At 34.7% G+C, this 23,186-nt stretch overlaps 1 protein-coding gene across 1 annotated transcript; it reads right to left on the bottom strand.

Annotated features, from left to right (window-relative positions):
• Positions 1-859: 859 nt before the first annotated feature.
• On the bottom strand, positions 860-23,171 carry LOC137389708 (probable imidazolonepropionase). Its single transcript, XM_068075786.1, has 10 exons — positions 22,983-23,171; positions 18,134-18,237; positions 16,870-16,934; positions 13,794-13,929; positions 13,425-13,572; positions 10,548-10,666; positions 9,806-9,912; positions 8,633-8,851; positions 5,503-5,663; positions 860-1,486 (listed from the first exon to the last, which is right to left on the bottom strand). Exons 1-10 carry the CDS (start codon positions 23,132-23,134, stop codon positions 1,396-1,398), a joined length of 1,302 nt encoding a protein of 433 aa, XP_067931887.1. The 5' UTR covers positions 23,135-23,171; the 3' UTR covers positions 860-1,395.
• Between the last annotated feature and the right edge of the window lie 15 nt (positions 23,172-23,186).

Here is a 23,186-nt window from a genome sequence, read left to right as displayed (position 1 = left end):
TGAATGACTGATACTGACTTAGCAAACATGAGAACAGGAAAGCGAGAATGCAAGCTTGAGGATATCGCCTCTACTAATTTACCTGGTAGTGTGTACTCATTCTTGGTCATCTAAAACCAACAAGTTACCAACATGAAAGATAAAAAAAGTAGTAATCACTGCAGAGCTAATGACTATACTTTGCTAACACCTCAATTATGGAAGTATTCTCATACTTTGTCAAGCTTTGGCTATATGCAGAGCTCTTTAGTTATATATGTTATATATTATAGTTATATATAAAAAATTATTTATTATAGTTATATATAAAAAAAATTGTGCTTTGGTTTTATATTATTACTATATAAATAATATTGGTTATTCTAATAATATCAGTGCATTTTATTTCTAATATTGGCCAATATTGCATTTTTCTTTTTGCAGGAGGAGAGATATAAACATATAATCTTTTCCTTTCATTATTGCTATTTGTTGTATAGGTATAATAACACCCACACCCAGTACATTACAGCTACCATCGCAGTTATCCTACTTGACTGCTAATATTGCATTTCTCAACCATCAGTACCCTTTTCTTTTTTCCAATATCACTTTGGCCGTGAGCTGTATGACAGTGGAATTTCTAGTATAGTTATATATGGAAAATAACTGGATTAAAAGTAACTTGCCATTATATGATTATATGATCATATGATACAAGATGTTAGTATATCACTGGTGCTGAAAGTTACCTCAATGTAGAACAGCTGTCCATATCATTATTGAAACTAATTAGATTTAGACAATTATATAAATCACCGTAATGAAGGAGTAAGGATTTCTTATAAACCAATATATGCTTGATGCATAACAACTCATCTCTAGTATCTCTGGCATATAATGAAGGAATACACTATTAAATTCCAAATTGGACGAAAGTTAATGCGATACAAATATCAAAGCCTATGCTATATAAAGTGCAGGCTTATAGTAATAGTTAAACCCAGATGTGACATGCAGAGTAAATTGAATGCTTGTTTTAAGAAACATGACACAATCAAAAAGTAAGTTATAAAATAATTCCGTTGTCGTCTGAACATGCTTAAGAATAGAAAATTATAATTCGCAGAGTTGTTTGACTGGAATGAAGAGAGTACCTAATGATAATGCTGACAGTCATAAAAGGCTCTCCAATAAAAGTACCGATGTAAATTAGATCAAGTGAGATCAGCAGCAATGTTCATCACAGACACACAAGCTAAGGAGCTTTGTATTCGTAGAGTCCAGCCATACGAGCGCTCTGGACAACTTGGTAAAAAGTAACTACCCATAGTTAGCTATACCTTCTTTGGTACAAATTGATCAATCTGCTATAAGATGACAGATTTGAGGCTGTAGAAGTCTATGAGACTGTATTCAGTCTTTGCTGTAAACAATCTCTCCACTTTTTATGACATGCTTGACAAGGTCAGCTGTTCCAGCTATGCGGTAGATAAGGTGCTCCCACCTAATTAACATAGCGTTGATACATTTAATGGTGATGAATTAGTAGACTGTGTGTGTGTCTGGAGTTTTTTACACAATAAATTGTTATTCATAAGAAACCTGGATAGCAGTACAATATCGATTACTTTTTTGTGCCTTTTATCACATTTATAATACAACTAGATGAACGCCTGTCGTTGCATTAGTAATAAAAGGTTTTTGCACAGAGAAGTTCTTTTTAATCAATTTAGACATCAATCACCATTCTAATTTTTAAATGAAGATGTTTATTTCTGAGTGTAATATAAGTACAACTAAGTTTATGCTGTAAATATATACAATTATAGCATTTTGGGGAAGCCTGGGCAAGTTTTTTTTTAGTAAAATTTGTTTTCTAGTAAATTACAGTAAAACCTCTAATTGAACGCCATGGCGCTCTATTTTTAACCCTTACTCTATAGTGGCAGTCAATTGGGGGCGGCGTTCAAATAGAGGCTGGTGGTCTATTTTTCAAATGGCTCATCAGAAATTTCGGAAGATAAATTTAGCTCTTTTTCGAGCAAAGTGAACATGGCCTATATTTTGCTCTCTTTTTCCGGTGGAGCGATATTAAACCTTTTGGACACAATAAATCTGCTAACTTACCTTCAACTTGTCCAAGATCTTTTAATAAATATGCATCAAGAAACCGAGAAATATATCTACCAATTGATATCTATAGCTTACAATTGACCTGCGATGATATTATAGCCCAGAGGTGCCCAACCTTTTCCAATCAGTTCCCCTTACGCCTTTTCATAAATTTGATTCTCTCCCCACTTTTAACCCGCACTTTTAACTCACATGACTAACAAGAACTGATACAAATTATAATCCCATTTTTTTGTATTTTGTATCGAAACATAACAACATATTTTTAATTTTTAAACAGTACGCGTACAACACACAACAATACAGGGTTGTGTTGTATGCACAACCTTTGGCATGATGATGAATGAGTTTATGACTAGATTAACTTACTATCCAATCAAAATATGAATGGATGTGCTAACATATATCTGGGTTCTGACCAATAGCTCATTATTGGCAACTAGTGTTATAGATAAAACCAAAAATCTAAAATGTTAAAAGATGAAACCCAAACTCACACAGCGCTACAAGACATAAATTGAAAATTTAACAAATCAGACACATATCTGTTATCCCCTTGTATAATAATTAATCGAAATTCCCCCAAGGGGCAATTCCTCCCTGGTTGGGAACCCCTGTTATAGCCTGTGTCCTTCTTTGCAATTTGTTGGCATTTTCAAGTTTTATTTCATTCTAAATTTGAAGACATACTTTTATTTTATATCTATATTTACCAATGTTGTATAAAAGCTAATTGCACTCATTAATATGTTTGCTACAGTTTGCAGCCAAAACTAGCTTTTTATGTGCACTAGAAGTGTAGTTATGAGCATTGATCTAATGTTAAGATAGCCACAAGGATGCTATTAAATAACATGCTATAAATCTGCATATTTATAAGTTATATAATGATAACAATCAAATGATACAAATATATATTCATGAAGTGACACAAACAAACCATACTTATATTACTGGCAGAAACAGAAATTAACATTTTTAAAACAAAAATATTTCCATCGTTTGCTCGGATAGCTGCGTAGCAGTGCGTACCTTCAAGATAGACGTGTAACATAAACGTTAAACCTAACTTACCGTAAAACCTCTAATTGAATGCTACCTCTATTTGATCGCCATTTTGACATTATTTGATCTTTACGAACCAATAATAGGAAGGGATCAGTAGAAAATTGTTCACAAAATGGTACTAATAATGAACCGTTTACATCAATAGCAATTAATTCACTTGTTGTCCAACTCCAAAGCTTTTCGCTTTTTTTTCATCACAATTTTAAAAGCAACACCATAAAAATAATTAATAACTGTCCAGGCTAAGAATAGTTCCTTGTTTACTGTGGTCTTGATACATTGAAGTACATGTATATAAAAATGGTTTACAAGTTTTAAGTTTTAGGCCAAAGGTTACGTTTAGGGAGCAAAACCTTTGTGCAAACTCGTTGCATTTGTGCTCAATGCATTGCGTAAAAGTTTTGCTCTGCCAAAAAATTGTTTAGATGCTAATATTGACTAGTTATGCAGTGCAGAAGAAAAGTTGAGGTCAGTAGATATTATGGAAGGTACTGAACAACCAGAAGATGTTTGTTCCATCAAAAGCAACAATCAGAACGTAGTTATCCGAGCAAATGATGCAAATATCTTTGTTTTAAAAACGCTAATTTTTGTTTCTGCATGTAAATATGGTTGGTTTATATCACTTGTTCATGAATATATATTTGTAGCATTTGATAGATTATTATATATAACTTATAAATTTAAAGGTTTATAGCATGTTATTTGATAGCATCATTGCGGTAATCTGATCTTAGAATTGATCGGCGTTCATAACACCTCTTCTATTGCACATAAAAATCTAGTTTTTGTTGCAAACTGTAGCAAAAATGCGAATGAGTGCAATGAGCTTTTATGAAACATTGGCAAATAGAGATATAAAATAAAAATATGTTGTCAAATTTAAAAAATAAAAATTGTAAGCTCCAACAGATTGCACAGCAGAGCACAGGCTGTAATATCATTGCAGGTTAATTGCAAGCAACAGATATCAACTGGTAGAGCTATTTCTCAGATTCTCAATGCTTATTTATTTAGAGATCTATGAAAAGTTAGAGGTATGTTAGCAAATTTATTGCACGAAAAAGGTTTACTATCGCTCCACCAGAAAAAGGGCAAAATATAGGCCGTAAAAGGGCTAAATTTATCTTCCCAAAATTCTGACGAGCTATTTGAAAAATACCACGCCCCTCCATTTGAATGCCACCTCCCATTGACCAACCGCTATAGAGGAAGGGCTGAAAAATAAAGCGCATGGCATTCAATTAGAGGTTTTACGGTAAATGAATATAGCTCACTCAAGACATATTCAAGGGAAGTTTAGCAATGTATTTTAGTAAACTTTAAACTTTCAACTCAAATTTTATCACTTATTTGTTTGCGCATCCGTTTTTACCATTATAGATAACGCTGAACTGAGATAGCGAGCGTTGAGGGAGGTATTTCGGCGAATGGCATACTAAAAATTTTTTGTTATTTCATCGTAATCAGTACAACAATCGCCAAATTTTAATTTCATGAGAAATTTTGTTGATATTGTATGGCGGGAACACAAATTCACCTAGTATGGCGAGGACGAAAAAGCATTGTGTTTCATAGAGTCCGGAGAAAAATATTAGTGTGAGTTTAGAATTACACATGTATACATTTATCTATAAGCGACGTGTTATCTTTTACATGCAGCTTTTAGCGATGTGTGGCTGACACCGTCATTACTCGATTGAAAGTTTTAAAAAATGTTGAGTAAAACATTTGAACATGCACCAAATGCATTTATATAAAGCAAACATTCGCTTACTATAGCCTAAACATATTAAAATCTCAACTATAATAAGAGTTGTGTCAGTCCGTTGCCACGATTTGAGGTTAGAAAAAACTGCATAGCCTGGGATCCGAACTCGCAGCATGTGGGTGAGTAGCTCAATGCGGTAAGACCTGCGCCAGTCAGCTGTATTAAACCTTGCTGGATAACTGTGCATAGTTATTCTCTCTGCTTGATTGGTTTCCTGAACAATCTTTTACAGTCCACGAGACTGCCAGAGTACTAGTATTTATAAAGAAATCTGGCTACAGCTTTGCCTGATACATTGCTATGCATGCTCTTGACCATCGTCATATCACCATAACCGACTCATTCATCATGTACCATATATACCTCAATCAAGACAAAAGCTACAATCTCTGTCCAAAACTTTTCAGGAGAATGCGATTGAAATCCGAAAACCTCATGCGTCCATAATAACGTAAACCCAATGAGTAAAGCACCATTAATAAAATATTTCATTCTCCAAAATTAATTTGCCTCATTGGTCAATTTGTCACGTAGCAGCTAATACAAACCTGGTGGTGTCCAGAACAACTAGATCACCCAGCTTGCCAACTTCAATAGAGCCGTGTGTAGTTGATTTACCAAGAGACGCAGCAGCATTGATGGTGGCAGCATAGAGTGCCTGAGGCATGGTCATTCCATAGTTGACACAGGCCAAGTTCATGATCATCGGCTACAAAGTAAACACCTTAAACTAAGAAATTGTTTAAAAGATGGAAACCGTCTGAGCTCTACCTGAACAGAATAGTCGTTACTGCTGCTATTCACCATTTTTTCATGGTGCTAATAATGCGAGATTGGGAGTTGTGCACACATTGTGCTACTATACGATAAAGCCAGGTTCCCATATACGTCGCAAAGCACCGGCGACACACCGCTGGCTATTAGCGATGAAATGGGAACGTATGCGCCGAGGACCGCCGAGGATCGCCGGTAGTTGCCGGCGGCATCGCAATAGTTTAGCGCTGTTCAAATTTCGCAAACGGCCGCAGGCAAAACCTTCCCGAAATGCACTGTACGGGTAAATGTCACCATTATAAGAACGGCATGGCGAGCGAACATTTTGTTTTTGATTACGCAATTATGTTTACGATATTATTAACGATGTGGCTTTTATGTGAACATTAAACTGCGCCGAGCACCGCAAGTGTTTTGCTGCGCGATATTACCGCCGGTGCTTTGCGACGTATATGGGAACCAGGCTTAAGTGTTTCAATGGAAATGCGGATCAACGTCGGCACTTTGCTACAAAAGGTAAGGAATTCTACGCCAAAGGTCGTAGCAACACTCATGCAACATCAAATCCAAATAGGAATGACTGAAAAGTGGGAAATCTTTTAAAAAGTATATCTTGTAACACATTTTCTTGCCCATTATTCACAAAAGCCGTTTCCATCATTCACAAGAATGAAACATTCAATATAGATTTGCGAGTAACAAAACTCGCTTGATTTGCAGTTTGGTCAGATCCATTATTTCCATCCTTCTTATTGATGTAAACTCACTAATTAACTGCGTCATGGAAACGAAGTGGGTTAAACGGAGGATTACGTAAGTTGGCGGTATAGACCTCGGCACACGCTGATTTTTTTGATCCTCTAAAATTCACATTAAACAAGGGAAGTTATTCAGGAGTTTGTGTCTAACTAAGTAGTGATTTTAAAAACGTTTTCGCAGTTTGGAGATACAAACTGCTTTTCTCCGGACTACATACTGCAGCTATAGTTGCAGTAAAAACTCTACCTATGCTATGCTGATACAATCACTTTGCTTCCAAGTTTCATGTTAACCGAAAGATGTGTACAGGTATATTCAAACAACTAGTGTTACATTACAATACAGTGGACCCCGCTATACTACATTAGTTCATTCCGGTGTTGGCATCAAGGCAAAAATTTCATATAGAGCGGCATAGAAACCCATAATAATTATCTAATACAAACATCCTTAATGCAAAAACATCAAAATTTTAAATACGTATTGTACATATTAAAAATTTGCTACAAAATCGTATATTAACCTTAGTAACTATAGCTACCTACAGTAACTTTAGTGTATTTAGTGGTTATGATATGCCTATGACTATGGTCCCGATTCTCACTTCTTTCTTTAACATCGTCATCAAGCTTTATTAAAGTTATATCTAATTAAAGTTACATATGTAGTTATGTACGTATAATGTTATATATGTTATATATGTTATATAAGTTTATAGTAAATACAGACAAACTCAGATAACTCAAACTTCACGAGACCGAATGAAGGTGTTCGAGTTATCACAGCGTTCAAGTTATCAGAACATTGCCGCAAGTCCATGTATTTATTAGTAGATAAATGTACATGTACAAAATATATATAAATCAAATGCATAGATGGCTTGTTGCAAATTAAAATGCTTCTACTGTAAAGTTTTGAAAAATTTTCATCAGAAAGTATAGAGACTTTTCTATTACTTGAGATTTGTTTGTTGTTTGAAGTGATGTTATTGCCAGGACGTTTTCAGATTAAATTTGGCAAAACTTGATCGCTGTTGAAATGCTCAGAAAAAACATATCTTTTTCTTTTGAGCATTCTCATCAAAATCAAGTTTGCCGATTTTTCTTCAAGGTTATTTGAAGGTTAGCTCACTTTTCCTTGCTTTCGGAGGGCCATCGCTAAGCGGATGTTTAGTAAGATTTGACTTTTTGCAAACCTTTAGAAAAGTCGTTGACAAAAATATATTGCCGAAGGTAATAACGGCGTCTAAGAACTACTAAAAGTTGAGGTTTATCTCTATGGCTTGGAATAAAGTGATATTCTAAAACGATAACAACCGTCGCAGTAGCCGTTGGGCAAAAAACTGTTCGAGTTAACCAAGTTGAAGTCGAGTCATCTAAAGTTAACCATGTGTTCGAGCTATCCGAGGGCGAGTTATCCGAGTTTTACTGTATTATATTGAATGCTAAATAAACAATAAATTTTCACTTTTGCTTACTTTAAACTAAGTTCGTTTCACTCTGCAATATCAAGGCCTTACGCGACATGAAGAATGCTAAAATGAGAGAGCGAGCATCGTATATCTTTTAAGCGTTGTGAGAAGCATTTCAGCAAAAGGCATATCGGCATCTTCGTTAATCTGATGTATTTAGCACACCGTCCGCCAAATTTAAAGTTAGAGAGACATTTTTTTTTATATCGAATGGCGAGAAAAAAAGCCGTACTGAAAGAACGAAAAACATCATGTTCCACATAGTAAGACGAAAAAACTGTAAAAAAGGGACTTCGTAACTCAGAGGTGCACTGTAGATAGCATTTAAAAAGTTATACTATTCCTATTTATGCTGCAAATTTGCGAAGCCTTGCAACCACAACCTAAGGATATTTACAAAGCATGACTCCATTGAAATAATGTTTCTAAAAAAGTGAATGCTATCCATCTAGTCATGGGAGAACTGAAACATCCATGAACATTGTATTACAGGGAACAACTGCTAATCACAAGCTCGCGCTGCTACTCTTTTGTATTTGTCACTCATTTCTTGGTAACATCATATTAATGAACTATCCTTGTAGGGCCTGCAGCAGCATTGATAGTAAATATAAAACCATGCCAAATATTTCCAAAGACAGTGCATGATATAGATGTGATTCTAATGGCATTACCATAGAGAGACAGTAAGCATTGGGATTGAAGTCTGTGCCAAGAGCAACAGGTACACCACTTTCTATCATCTTCCGAACAGGAGGAGACTTGAGATGCAGAAGATAGGCTGTTGATGGCAGTACTGTAGCTACACAGCCATTCTCAGCCATAGCCTGAATTCCTTCATCAGATATCTCTTCCAGGTGACTCATCGCTGAGGCTTTCAGCTGGGCTCCCATCTAAACATGCATTTAAACATGCTAAGAAAATTTATGAAACTACTAGCAAATTTGATATGAAGTACAAGAAAAGATTTCCCATTTTTAGATTTAGCTTTTTATGAAAATCAACACGTCTTGCGAAGTTTTAGCCTGCAATTGACTAAAATTTCTCATGAGTCTAAGGAAATAAAAAAAACGGGTAGTTGGTTAGACCGGTTTTGATCTACAAACTCTAGTTTTGGGTACATCTGTTTCTCTGCTACAAAACTTGACGCTTTGATTGTTGCAGGTCTGGTTTGACCTAGCCTTTCCAACTTTATTAAGGACATTAACACTACCTGAATCATTGAACATGTGTACTTTCTTGAAGTTCAATGAGAGAATTCAGAATTATCTAGTGAAGAAAGAAAGCAAATAGAAATTTAAATCAGTTATGTGAGAATTACAAAAATAACAGATGCCACAAATTATAACAGAAGGTTTTTATGGAAGACATGTGAAAAGATGAAACAGGTGAGTGGTTGTACAAAATATCCAAAAGTCGGTAGAGTGCCAAATCAGAGCACGACATCTGAGCTATCACTGATAACATGTAAAATGTGTGGAGCGGAAAACTCCTAAATTAACAACAGTCGTTGATATAAATCCTGATTTAGAAAAAGGAATGTGTACATACATAAAGCCTTTAGTAGATCAACATAGTAAAAGAATGAAACTGTGTCATTAGGAGCATGTGGGAATCACAGATTTGTCAACACTCGTTCTAACAGAACAATCTCAATGAATCTGATTTAGCTTAAAAACAGAGTCATGCATCAACCGCAACAAAGAAATGTCAGCGCAGAAATGTCTTGCTGCTAAAAGAGAAAAACTTAGGAAAAGGCTTGTAGCAATAAATTTGACTCACTGCTGGAGAGTTCATTCAAGTCAATAAATATAGCGAGTTCCGGTGTTTTAGCAGAATTTACTTACTTCGACGGAGTGTAAACAGTTGAACTCCTCTGCGTGAAAGTTTAGCTTCCATCCAGCAGACATTCCAGCTTCGAGTATGCCTTTTGACTGTGTAACATCAAACACACCTGGCAGTATCAAAAGAAGCATTTAATGGTAAATAATAAGGGAACCTGACATTCAATTATGCTGACTAATGGTGAATAATAAATCTTTTTATTTAATAAATAGCAACTCTAAAATGTGTTTTTGAAAGTCCCACTAGGTATCAAATTACCAGAAAAAATTAGAGACAGCTTACATATAGAATGCTCCCTCAGGCTAATATAACACTTATTCGACTTTTGAATTGATTTGAAATTATTTCTTCGAGTTCTTTTGAATTGATGGAAATTAGTCAGTTATTTAGCTGGCATCACCCTAGAAATGTTTCGCAGAAAGTCAAATTGGTATGTACCAATTTTATTTTACACATGATGGTTTTTTAAACTAGATCAGTGTGAAATCTTCAAAAAGTTAAACTAACTTCGAGTAACAAGGCTTTGTTTCAATTTTGAATCCCTAAAATAAACTTTGAGTACAGCAAGCAAGTTTGTACAAGATGCACGACAAAAAGAAAGTTAGGGATACGAACACCATAATAGTGTATCTACTTTTATAATCTTATCCGCAAGCAATGCCCAATTTTTATTCAAAATCATCTCAGCACTATCCCACCAGCTGCATGATTGAAGGCAGCAGACTATCAGTAAGGTCAACTGACCTTTTTCGCAAAAGACATCTATATTGTCAATATGCAGCTCCCAGCTATCACAAAGAGCTTTTAGCTTAGGTATTTGGTTATCAATAATATCTCTGGTGGCTTCCTCAGCTGTGCTGCCCCTGTAAATGCATTCAGTCAGTATGATCAGCAGTAACGCTATGAACAGACAACCTGCCTTATTACCTTTAAAGCACTAATTCAAGATCAACAAAAATTGGAATTTTTAATTACATATAAGTATCATCAGTCCGTGCTGTTTAGAAATGTAAATTTGATACTTAAATAAATCCCCTCCAAAGAGCATAACATTAGGTTGATAGGTGAAGACATGTAAAGCATATACATTATAAAAATATCACTTTCTATCCCAAGATTTACCAAGTCATCTGTAGAAATAAGGCAGTCTAAATATATGTAATCTATTGAAATATTCAATCCTTGTTTTTTTTGTTTAAAGATTAACTGACAGCATTTTAAAATTACATTTATTTATACCAAGCATGTTTATATATACTTTACAATAACATAAGCAATACAAAAACGTATTTATATATACTTTACAATAATATAACCAATATAAAATCATATTTATATATACTTTACAATAATATAACCAATATAAAAGCATATTTATATACATTTTACAATAATATAAGCAAAATAAAATCACATTTATATGCTTTTGTTATGCCAATTTCTATGACTAAACTTGCTACAATAACTGTATAGCTGAAAAACTGGCATTGGATGCTAATTTCATTTTAAAACATACATTTTTTCCACAAATAACTACTCTTCATTCTACGTTCTCCACAAAATTGATTCTCAAGCTGATCTCCATTTTGCTGAAGTGTTAAAGATTAACTGACAGTATTTTACATTTAGAATTATTCACACCGATATAATTATGAAATTTCATTTTTCAGCAATGACTTTAATATTAGAAAAAAGAAAAACCAGTGTTGAAAACAAAAACACACGAGATGCAAGCTCTAAGCTGTGGCATAAGGAAGTCATTTTTGGCAAAACATGGACATATGATATACAATGTCAATGCCGACGATTAGCCCATACGTGTATGTGAGATAAAAGCACTTCTGAAGCCGCCATTCTAATACATTTTCTACATCTAGTTGCCACGCTACATGTTTTGGGTACACAACATGGCAGATAATTGTAACACAATGTCAAAGCAGATTCCACAAATACCAAAAAAGTTTGTGCCATGTTTAGATGTCTCGCATTAACTTTCGAGTGGTGGTTACAAAAATATACCAATCAACATGTATGCACATCTTAGCAAGAATTTCTTTGACAAAAATAGGAAGTTAAAAAAATTATCTGCAAAAATCAGCTATTCTCAGGAGACATTTCTTTAAAACCTATTAAATTAACAAATGCTCTGTTTTCATGAAAAATTGGAATCCACAATTTGTAGATAGCCTACGTAGTACAAACAAATAAGCGATCGTAATACAACTATATAGCATCAGCTGTTTCCGGTTGATACTCCGTATCAAACAAATATCATGAATCTGTCTGTCTAATTTCACGCCTTGAAAATGTTGATGAAACTTAGCATTTAGTCAATATTACACAATAAAACTATTCACACACCAGGCTGTAATTTTATCTGTTTCCGCTAATGTAATAAAATTGTGGTGGCAGTCAACCAGGAAGCATTACTTTGATCTGGTCCACTCACATTTAGAAAGTGTATGTATAGGCAAGTCAGCTGTACAATATGGGTCGCGGTCACAGAAACCATGGTTAAGTCGCAAATCACGAAGTTGAGTTATTCGACTTTAAAGTTCCACTAACTGAATTTATAATTTTGGTAAGGATTTTGATAACACATGCTTCTGAACTAATCAAAGAGTGATCTTTCTGAATCTGAAGTCAGTTTAGATAATAAATGTCTTAAAACCTCGGAAAAACCCCTTAAAACCGTTGCTATGCTAAACAGGAAGTACTGATAAATGGCGTCCGAAAAACGTAATCGTTTCTTTTTTGCCGATTTGAGAGATAATTCTGACATTTTGGACACTTATAATGAGTACTTTGGTATTCCAACTGATGCCAAAAGCAGTGTAAGTAAAGGGAATGACCATGATATATTCTTAACCATTCATATAAGATTTTTACAATATTTAATTATAAGAATAATTATTCGATTTTATAAGATTTGATTATAAGAAAAATAATTCGAATTTGCAAGATCAAAGTATAAAGTGACCAATGATGTGCAATATGTTACTGCTATTATTATTTTTTAACATTTTGTTGATCATACTACGGTTGTGCTCAATATCGTGGCGCTGCCAAGCCGTTTTTAATATCTGCAAAATTAGGTAATACATTTTCTTATAGATATACAGCCATTTCTATGACAACCAGCCAAAATCTGTTTAAATTTTTAAATTCAGCATAATTTTTTTGATACAAATACAGAAATCTAGATAAATATCACAACCTCTTAATATTGGTTGCTATGACGTTTTGAAATGCAAACAAAACTGTGCATCGGTTTTCGTTTCTCAGACTTTAACACCAGTTTTCTCGGAACTAGGTTTTCGCACTGATGGTAAACATGCATTCAGTTTATTGACCATAAAATCTGTTGTAATTAAGCTAGAATCAAAATTTTTTTTGCAAAATAATTGTGAGAATTTTCTCCTTCTGTTAATGCAGATAACTCTAAATCTTATAATCCCGACTTAACCATGGTTTCTGTGATCATGACACATATACTGAAAACTGATAATTTAGATGACAAAAGTCTTGCTGTTGTGAGAACAAACGTACCACAATAGATTGCACCTATGCGAATAAACTACATGTACTGTAAAAATTTTAATAATACTAAAGTGAACTTACTTTGGTATGGCATGGGCCCCGCAATAAGTAGCTGATACGTCCATTTTTACTTCGGAGTCATGGGTAGCCCGATTAATTACGCGCAACATTCTTTCTTCGGTGTCAAAGTCCAGACCATATCCACTCTTGCACTCAGCAAGTGTCACACCTGAAACGATATTGAAATAAGAACAAATGTCCTAGTCATCTCCTTTCAATGTTCCAATAAGCCTGTCATAGACTTGTGAGGACAACTTTAGGGTACCTGGAAAAATGACAAAAACAATGATTTAGTAAAATTTTATGCATACAATGTATGGGCAACAGCTCTCCTTGAATACTTCAAACAAAAACTGTTAGAAAATCACACTTTAGTCTAAAAATAATTACCAGATCTCATCAGCTCATAGAGCCGCTTTTTAAATAGGTCATAGAGATGATCCTCGCTGCAGTTCCTAGTCTGCTCTACGGTGTAGTTTATACCTCCTCCAGCCTCGTGTATCTCCATATAGGAAGCACCGGCTAGCTGTTCAACGGATGGAGTACAATTAGACATGTGCTCTTATATGTACATAGTAGGTAAGAGGGTCCATAGCGTCCACTGATTACACAACAAAAGCGTTCTTGCTTATTATGTGGTCTATAATGCGCAAGATGATTGCATACAGCTAGCAATAGTTCTTGACCAATAAGATGAACTTTTGCACAATTCAATAAAACCAGAATGGTAGAATGGACAAACCAAAAAGGAATAAATTCGAAATTGGTCATGGTGAAGCCAGGCTTGTCCTTCAAGAACAGATCATGGTGTATACCCGAAGTCACACGAACTTTTGGAACCAATTTTGGACCACTACACGTATGCCCACCATATTGACAACTTGTTAAAAAAACATGAGCTTGTGAAATGCTTTTCTGCGTTAAACGTTGTCGAAATACCTCATTCAAGAATAAGCGGAAATCGTATTGAGTTATTTTAAATTTCATGTAGAACAGAGTTACACGATTTTGCTATCACAGCTCCGGGGCAGGAGAAAAATTTGGCTCACACTTTATAACTAGCCTTAATTATTTTCAACAAGAGTTTGTAATTTCCACTATTCTAAGCCATCATTCTAATTAGCAAACTGAAGAGGCGGACGTTGTCGTTAGCTGATGGAAGGAAAAAGTTTAGATTTTTTGCGCCTAACACATATACTGTACCTAATCTGACACTTGGAACAACTAACCAAAAAGCATGATGTAGAAAGTGTAGAATTTTGATGCTTTACTAATAACCTTTACTAATAGCTGTCTCTTACAATAATACTTCCTTACATATAAAATTTTATGAGTGAATTTATGGGAGATGATTGCAAGAAACAACTTTTGCTGTCGAATATTCTGAAAAATTTGCAATTTAATTTAGCATGCCGTTCTTTATTCATACAATGACTTGGGATAGACAATCAGTTTGCCTTCGGAAAATTCATAGGAAAGTAATATGTAGAAGATTGGCTTTTTGATAAAGATTAATTATTAGCAAGGCAGAATATATGGCAGAACTGGCAAATCCATATCGGTCTAGTTGTCAATCTGTATTTGGCTGATGCAATCAATTCAACTCCGCAAAAATAAAATGTTTGCAATTATCACAGATGCTATTAATTGTCAACATAAAAAAGATCTCACTAGAAATTGAAAGCTAGAAAAGTTGTCAACGTCAGACCATCAACGGAGTGATGACAAGCAGTACATAATGCATTATCACCAACCAATAACTAATAGAAAGTATCATGTACAAGAAATCTATGTAATTAACAGCTTGGTTATCTCTAGCAGAATGAAAATAGCTAATGTATAGCATAGCGTGGAACGCATTAAGTAAAATGGAAGCAAATAATATTCATACCACTATAACATGACGCCTATAAAAAAATTTCGAAAATTTCAAGTTTGGCAGAGCAATAATAATATTACCGATGCTTAGCATTTCCTAGTGGATAAGAAAAACCTGGAGGCTTTTCTCATCCATTAGGAAGGCAATTGAACAGATTATAAAGTTTGCTGGGTGGTTAACTTTGTTGCTTTACTATTAACTTTATATTAACTTATATTAACTTTATATTAACTTTTTATAGTAAAATCATGTCATAACATCAAGCTTGTAGTTTACATAATCAACTCAGCATAAACAGGGTACAATGCCCTACCACTGTTAGATATAAAATATGGCCAGTAGATAACATGACGCATTATTATGTTTGTTTTTGTTATTATGCTTGTTTTTAAGTCATCATCCGCTGACTCATATACCCCTCCCCTAAGCTATGCATGCTCATATCTTGTTGCTAAAAGGGTGAAAGTGGTGCACAGTTAGTTTTACCTCATGAGAACAAGTACATGTACATGCAAAATGTGTTAAGAAGTCATTGATTATGGATGTGAGTGTATTCGCCGACTGTACAGCTAGATTGGGAGTTAAAGCACAAATTAACAAAATAAACTCTTTATTTCAACGATACTACTTCAATCATTCTATAGCTGCTTGTAATTTTTACGGAAAGAACATTTTATATCATATTCCGAATGCAATCAAACTTCGACAGAAGAAGTTTATCCATTCTGATATTTGCTTTATATATGATAACAGCCATATGTTTTGGAGATCAAGTCGTGATGACAAATATTTTAAGCAATCACATTTAGCATTATAATGCATTATAATGTATAAAACTGAGAAAAAAAATTTAACAAATTACAATATATCCAATAACTAAAAATAATAACCATTAAAAGATGCCTTTATTGTTACTTTACCTTACAGACCTATTAACTATACTTAATAGTATAGTTAATAGGTCTATGCTTTACCTAGGAAAAGCATGAATTGTATTCTAGACTAGGCAATAGCTGAGCTCGTTCTGAGACTGAGTAGTAGAAATACTCGGCTTAAACTTACGCAGCTCAAGTTTCTCTAAGTTACCTTACCCTAGATAAAGCTTGAATTAACTTAATCGATATGTAGTTCACCATTTTTGCATTTTACATTTATTTTTATCAGTTTTTTACATGTATTCACAAAACTTTAATGTTTTGAGAAATGTCAGCTATCACAAGTAGGAAAGTCCTTCGCATGTTGTGACAGATATTTGCTGAAATTTCACATTGCATGTTGAAATATGCATATGCAGAGGTGATCATGGTCAGATAATTGTCAGCATAGCTTGTGTATAGTTGTTTGGGTGCAAGTTGTAATTAATCAGTTAGAAGATTTTTGTTTCCCAAGGACAAGGCAGATTTATCATAACACATTGTATAATATAGCCACTAACTATACTGAATCAGTTGTGATAGCAGGCCAGTAACAGCAGCTGACGAGAAACATGGTCCACAATTGCGAATAGATGTATCATAATTAAATTGGAAGAAAAATTGTTCAGCCAAAAATAGTTTAAGTGTAGCAAGCTGACACCATTACATTTACCTTCATTGCAAACTCATTCACTCGGTCTCCAGCCCAAACAGGATGAGTATGTCCATCTACTAGACCTGCAAGTGAATGGCTATAGTCTGATGTACATTTCATGATGTATTGATGAGGTCTTCGAAACTTCAAAATGAGTTGATTGAAATTGTTACTGAAACTAGCCTTCTGTGTAACCCCCAACTAAGGTTTTGGTTGCACCACATACTGCCTTAGGTTCATACTGCCTCGTTGCAAAATCAAATTAGGAATGTCAATAGCAGTGATGGTATTTAAACCAATTTTGTTCAATAATAGAAGTATCGTGACAAAAAAGTGATTCAGAGACATAATGATTAAATATTGTGAAGACAAATCTAAGCCAAGTTAATCTTTAAAATTATCAAACCTGTTTTTTAACCCAATCTTTAACTCTTCATATTATGAAATAAAAAAGATTGCGGCATGTTGTCAACACTTCGAAGCCTGGGCTCGGGATAATTCGGGACATTGTTTACTCGGCTAATCTCAGAATAGAGAAAACTCGCATGCATAGTTTCGCTTTGTTCTCCACTACTTTTGATTAGGTGGAATTACAAAATTTTGGTCGTTTTGCATGTATCCTAATAGATTTTCAGTATAATTTCAGAGTTTCAAGTTTATTATACCAATAATGTTCGAGATATCCCAAAGACAATGAGGACATCTCAAACAGCCGAAAAATGAAAAATGGCTGCTGACAGGAAGGTTATCATTAGTTTCTAATGACACACTAATTGAAGTTTTTGGTATTGAAGGCTCAGAAATAGGCAAAACTAGAAAGCTTCTTCTTACCAGCAACAAGAGCTTAAAACTGAAACTAGTTGTTTTTCTAATCATAAAAACATACACAATATCAGATTTGGTGTACTGAAATAATATTCTTATTTTTTTCAGCTACCTCTAATACATCACTTTTAGAAAGTGTGACACAAACTATCCACTCTATCTGAGTTCTATTTTTGCCATTGTTTTTTACAAGCCTAGAAATTCAAAATGATACTCAGTTCAAAAGGAATTGTGCTATTCAATGTGCTTTCACAGCCAACAGAGCTGGAAATTCTGTCTAGGATCAGGGTACCTGCTTGTCTATTCAAGACCAGGCTTCAATGTATTAGATTGTTATGTCCTAAATGCTTTTCTGATACTTCATACAGGGGATGAAAACATCAGAATTCCGGAAAGCTGTTGTACGATTAGTAGTATTATGACAACCTCGTATGGCAGAACAAAAAGTTATTTGTACCTGGAATAATCGACTGATTTGTCGCATCATACACATTTTCACATTTCCCCATGTAGGCATCTTTAATATCAGAATTGAGCCCAACAGCTGCTATGTTTCCATCCCTAACAAAAGGAGAATGCATAGAGCAATATTTACAAACATTCATATCGTAGGAGGTGCTAAAAGTTATGAAACCTTCCAATTGAAATAAGCCAAAGATACTTTATGCTCTTCATAAAAACTGCATCCTATTAGGACAAAATTGAAACTGATTTTAGCCTATTAGGTGATTTTTGCTTTCTGCTTACACAAGATCTAAGTTAGTTTGTTTTATCTTGCAAACAAGTTTATGCATTTGATGTTTTTATGTTCATTCATTATAATAGACAAATGCACAACTGAGGTATCACGAATTGATGTCACTGATATTTCTGCTGCAAGCTTGAGACAGCGCAAATAGAAGGAAAACTTTTACAATGGATACCACAAAGCTCGTATTTGAATGCCACCCCTATGTGAACGCTACCTTTATTTGAGCTCGACTACAGAAGAATGGTTAAAAAATAAAGCGCCACCCTTTAATTGAATGCCACTTCTACTTGAACAGTACTTTTATTTGATGGACACTACTTGACATTTTCAATCTTTACGAACCCATAATAGCAAGTCATCAGTAGAAAGTGTCCATAAAACCATACACGTACTAATAATAGTTCAATTACATCAATAACAATTCATTCATTCGTTGTTTTCATTCGTATTGAAGTCCGTCTTCCAAGTCTTAAGGTTTTTCCGTTAAAAACTTTGATTGCAACACAATAGTAATAATAGCTAAAGCTGCATCATGCATTTCAAAAGGCCTGATGAAACTTTAGCAGGTTTCGGACAAATCATTTCTGATTAGTGAGTTGATAATTAATTACCCTATCATACCTGTATTAAAACGAAAGGAAACAATTATATGCATGCGTTATGCAATAAAAAATGTTTACAATCTATCCTAAGCGTAGTTCGCTTTAAATTTTACAATTTTTTACATTTTAATTTTTCATCACTATTCCTTGCTAGCAATGACCAGTTGTGTCAGAAGGATTACAGTTACAAATTGTCGCTAACTTTAGATATATGGAGCTAGATGATTTTTATTGAACAATAGTACTACTGAGAGTGACAATTTTTATTTTTATCAGTAATAATAATGCCGCAAACTGTAACAATATTGATAAATCGTCCGACAAGGACATGCTTCTGGTCTTTTAAAAGACGTCCAAAAAAGTGTTCATTCTCATTCTGCAATGCATATGTGGTATTTTTATGGGATCAGCTGATGTAAAAATTTTTGCTGATCAAGTTGGTATTAAATCTTTTGATAATTTACAGGCGCCCTTGGCAAATATTAAGTTTTATCGAATACGTAACCACTGTGAAGCTTCTATTTGAACGTCATGATGCTCTATTTTTCAGCCCTGCCCTTAAGTGACGGTCAAACAGAAGTGGCGTTGAAATAGAGTTTGGCGTTGTATTTACAAATAGCTAGTCAGAAGTTTGGCAACATAAATTTTACCCTTCTACGGGCGAAGCAAATGTCTCCTATATTTTGCACTCCCCTTCAGGCAGAGCAACATTAACCTTTTTGCACGCAAGAAATCTGATAACTTACCTCAGACTTGTCGTAGATCTATATATAAATATGGATTGGAAAGCTGAGAAATATCTATCTATACCAGTTGATATTTATGGCTTGTAATTACCTGCTATGATATTATAGCCCTTAACTTGCATTGTGTTGAAGCTTTCAATTTTTTCATTTCATTTTAAATTTGAAAGCATATTTTTATCGCATAACTATTTTTAACAATTTTGCATAAAAGCTCATTGCACTCATTGATATGTTCGCTAGTTTGCAACCAAAACTGGAGATTTTATGATATGTACAGGTTAAAAAAATTAATTTGATAGCAAGAGTTCATGCATTTTCTACTCACCAGAAAAAAGATTTCCAATGAACAAGTTTTAGGTACTTGAGCTTAGCAACGAATATCTTGTTTATATCGAACCTTGGTTGTTTCCCATTCTTCTTTTACAAACATGGATGTTTTCTTACAGAGCTTTTGCTAAATGGAAGAGCTGTTATAATAACACTAAGATCGTGCAAAATTTTGAAAAAAAATTGTGCTGTTTACTAGTTTATCTAGCTCATGCTGCCAGTACAGCTTTAAACTACTAATTGCAATATCTTGACGCTGTAGTTGTAGAATTGATTACAACATATTACTCATTCAGTTAGCCATGTTTCTTTTGTTGGTGTGGCTTGCTTCAACCATTATATCCCAATCATACAATGCTAGGCTTAGATTAAGCTTGTCAGTGCTAGTGAGGTATTTGACCTTATGACTGTATTTTTTGGCTGCCTACAAACCACAACCCTGTTATTACATGTATATCAGCCAGTCACTGTACAGGCTTCAAAGATTACAAACGTTACTTGCTTGTGTTACAACATACACTCTTTTCACTTCTACTAAACTCTCAAAAACAACACTAATAAGGCTAGTAGCACACTAAAATTTTTGGTCGTTTTAAAATTGATTGACATCACCAATGGGTTGTTGCTCAGTTATGGAATGTTTCACCAATTTCTGAAGGACATTGACACGCTAAGACATTGTTGATAATAGTGGAGCATTTAGAATCACAGAGCAAAGATTTTTATGAGAGAGAGACATCATTATTGCAGTAAATTATGCTTGTGGGCTATTAAGAATACAAGGAGATTAAAATGATCAAGCAGAGGAATGGCAAAAAAGGCTAGTAACGATGAATTTTTTAGTATTTGTAAAAGCTTTACTGTTGTGTCTGTTTGCTCACCATTACACAGAATTACAGGTATGTACTTGAAAATTGAAAAATAAAAGTAGGTATAATAGAATTATGTACTAGACCGGTAAGGCAAGATGAGAGCAAGTTGAATATATAACACTGACATAACAGATGATTGGTAACGGTTTTGGAGCTCTTAAGAGTATGGGTGTGGGCAGTGTTCAAAATTGCTGTAGCTACAGGTGACACAAAGATCCATAAAGAGAGAGAGAGAGAATGAATTAAATGTATGTTACATAAAAATGGTGTTTGTAGGCATTTGAACGTGTTGAGGCGGGTAGAAAATGGTGGAACCAATGCTACAGTGACAATGGGCTATGAAAACTATGCATGCATGATAGTAGGCCTATGTCTGAGTACAAATATTGGACATGCTAATCTGCTGAGATTGCATGTTTTTTAAGTTGGTGGCAAAACATGAATGCACACTTTACGAAGTTACAAAAGGACTAATGTTTCAAATCACCTGAAATAGGTCACTAAATAATATAGCATTATCAAGTTATTTTGATTGAATATAGTAAAATAGGACCTTTGATAAAAAAGAGTTCAAGTATGTTTAACAGAATTATGGTAGTCTCCACTAACGGCCTATCTACAAACACTCAAGCGAACATTTTTTAACGTTTGCAGGTAAAATATAGCGTGGTTAGCAGCAAAAATGTATAATAACTATGCTGGAAACTAACATAACATAAGTAACAACATAAAACGTTAGAAGACTACCTCTACTGTACTCAGTACAAAGAAAAATTGCGACGACACGTGGTCAGACCTTGGTAGCATCTTTTTATAACTCTTTGTGAAATAAACCAACGCAGATGATAATGTTCTGTGTTTTAGACTTAGAATATCGCTTGTTATTGAGAACTAATTAAGCTGGAGTTGATTCGCTGTTATATGGAGATACTGCGAAAACCAACAAGGAATGTAGCCAGACCACAGGATAAGCATACAATACGTACAAGCAGCAAGACGCCCAAAGACATTAAAAGATTCAATAATTAGAAAATGTCAAAAGCAAATTAGAAGCTTCAAATTTGGAAGAAATCAATCATAGGAATAGCGTCAACACCAGATAGAGAATATGCCAAAGGGAAGTCGAAGCAATTAAACCTACCAACCACCATCATCAAAAAGCCACCAGAGAACCATTAGATACGAGTCAAATGAGTCACATACAGTTCTGCCACTCCTGCCAACCATGACCTAGACACCAGGAGTAAGTCACGAGCTCCACCCTACATGTCAACATCACGTGCACCAGCTGAAGACTTACGCAAACAAGATATCTTCCCACACCTGACAGAAAGCATTAAACCTTAACACTCAACCTACACCCACAGGCTAACCATCCCACATGCCAGACATCTATAAAAGAGAACAGCTTCAATGACTCAGCATCTCTATCTCCAGCTCTACCTTGAGCTCTCGCTCTCCCTTTTCCCGAAGACCTCCTTGGATGCTCTCCCCTCTGCCTGCTGAGGAGCCTCTCTCTCCCCTGTCTATGGAGCCTCATTCTCCTTCAGCTGAGCCTCTTCTACACCACTATCTCAACTGCCGACACTCTCTACATATGGCCTCTCACGACTCTCGTCTGACTGTTGAAACTCACAGCTGTACAGGACTGATCAACAAGCATAGACGACCGTTCGAGTAAGGATGTAATTTTTATTAGCTCTTCTAATTGTTTGTCATTAATATTATTGTTTTAAAATTTTGTTAGTTGTGTATTTCATTGTTTGATTTATAGACTAAAAAAGTAAGTTTGACTGGTAGATATTAGTATTGCTTACAATAGCTTAACACCTTCACTATACCTGACCAGTAATAATTAAATTTGTTCCAACAAGCTAAGCAAAAGGGCACAAACTAAACATAGTCAAAATAGAATAACATGACAAGCAAATTCAACACTGATGTTGTGTGTGAACTCGGATTAGTTATGAATAACATAATTTCTTCACAACCACGCATAACACCGCACCTGCCTATTACAATGCAGCCACCATCGCCGGGTCCAGGGTCTATTGTAGAGAGATTTCTAGTTTGCTGTCCACTGACAGCAGTTTCACCATTGCTAACAACTTGGACAATTTGATTTGCTGAATGAATCAACAGTTTGTAAGGAGCACTCATGTTGGAAATCAGTTTTGGCGCTGCAGACGTGGTTAAAATGGCCCTCCAAGTG

The sequence above is a fragment of the Watersipora subatra genome, chromosome 3 (assembly GCF_963576615.1).
Source record: "Watersipora subatra chromosome 3, tzWatSuba1.1, whole genome shotgun sequence".
NCBI classification, from domain to species: domain Eukaryota; kingdom Metazoa; phylum Bryozoa; class Gymnolaemata; order Cheilostomatida; family Watersiporidae; genus Watersipora; species Watersipora subatra.
This window is presented reverse-complemented; position numbering and strand designations above follow the sequence as displayed.

What these genes read in the sequence shown, in the direction of transcription:
- LOC137389708 (XM_068075786.1), bottom strand. Translation starts at nt 23,134, where the DNA reads ATGAGTGCTCCTTACAAACTGTTGATTCATTCAGCAAATCAAATTGTC. An exon ending in AGATGTCTTTTGCGAAAAAG is followed by an intron (nt 9,913 to 10,547) that starts GTCAGTTGACCT and finishes TGATACTGCCAG; the next exon opens with GTGTGTTTGATGTTACACAG. An exon ending in ACTGTTTACACTCCGTCGAA is followed by an intron (nt 8,852 to 9,805) that starts GTAAGTAAATTC and finishes ATGCATGTTTAG; the next exon opens with ATGGGAGCCCAGCTGAAAGC.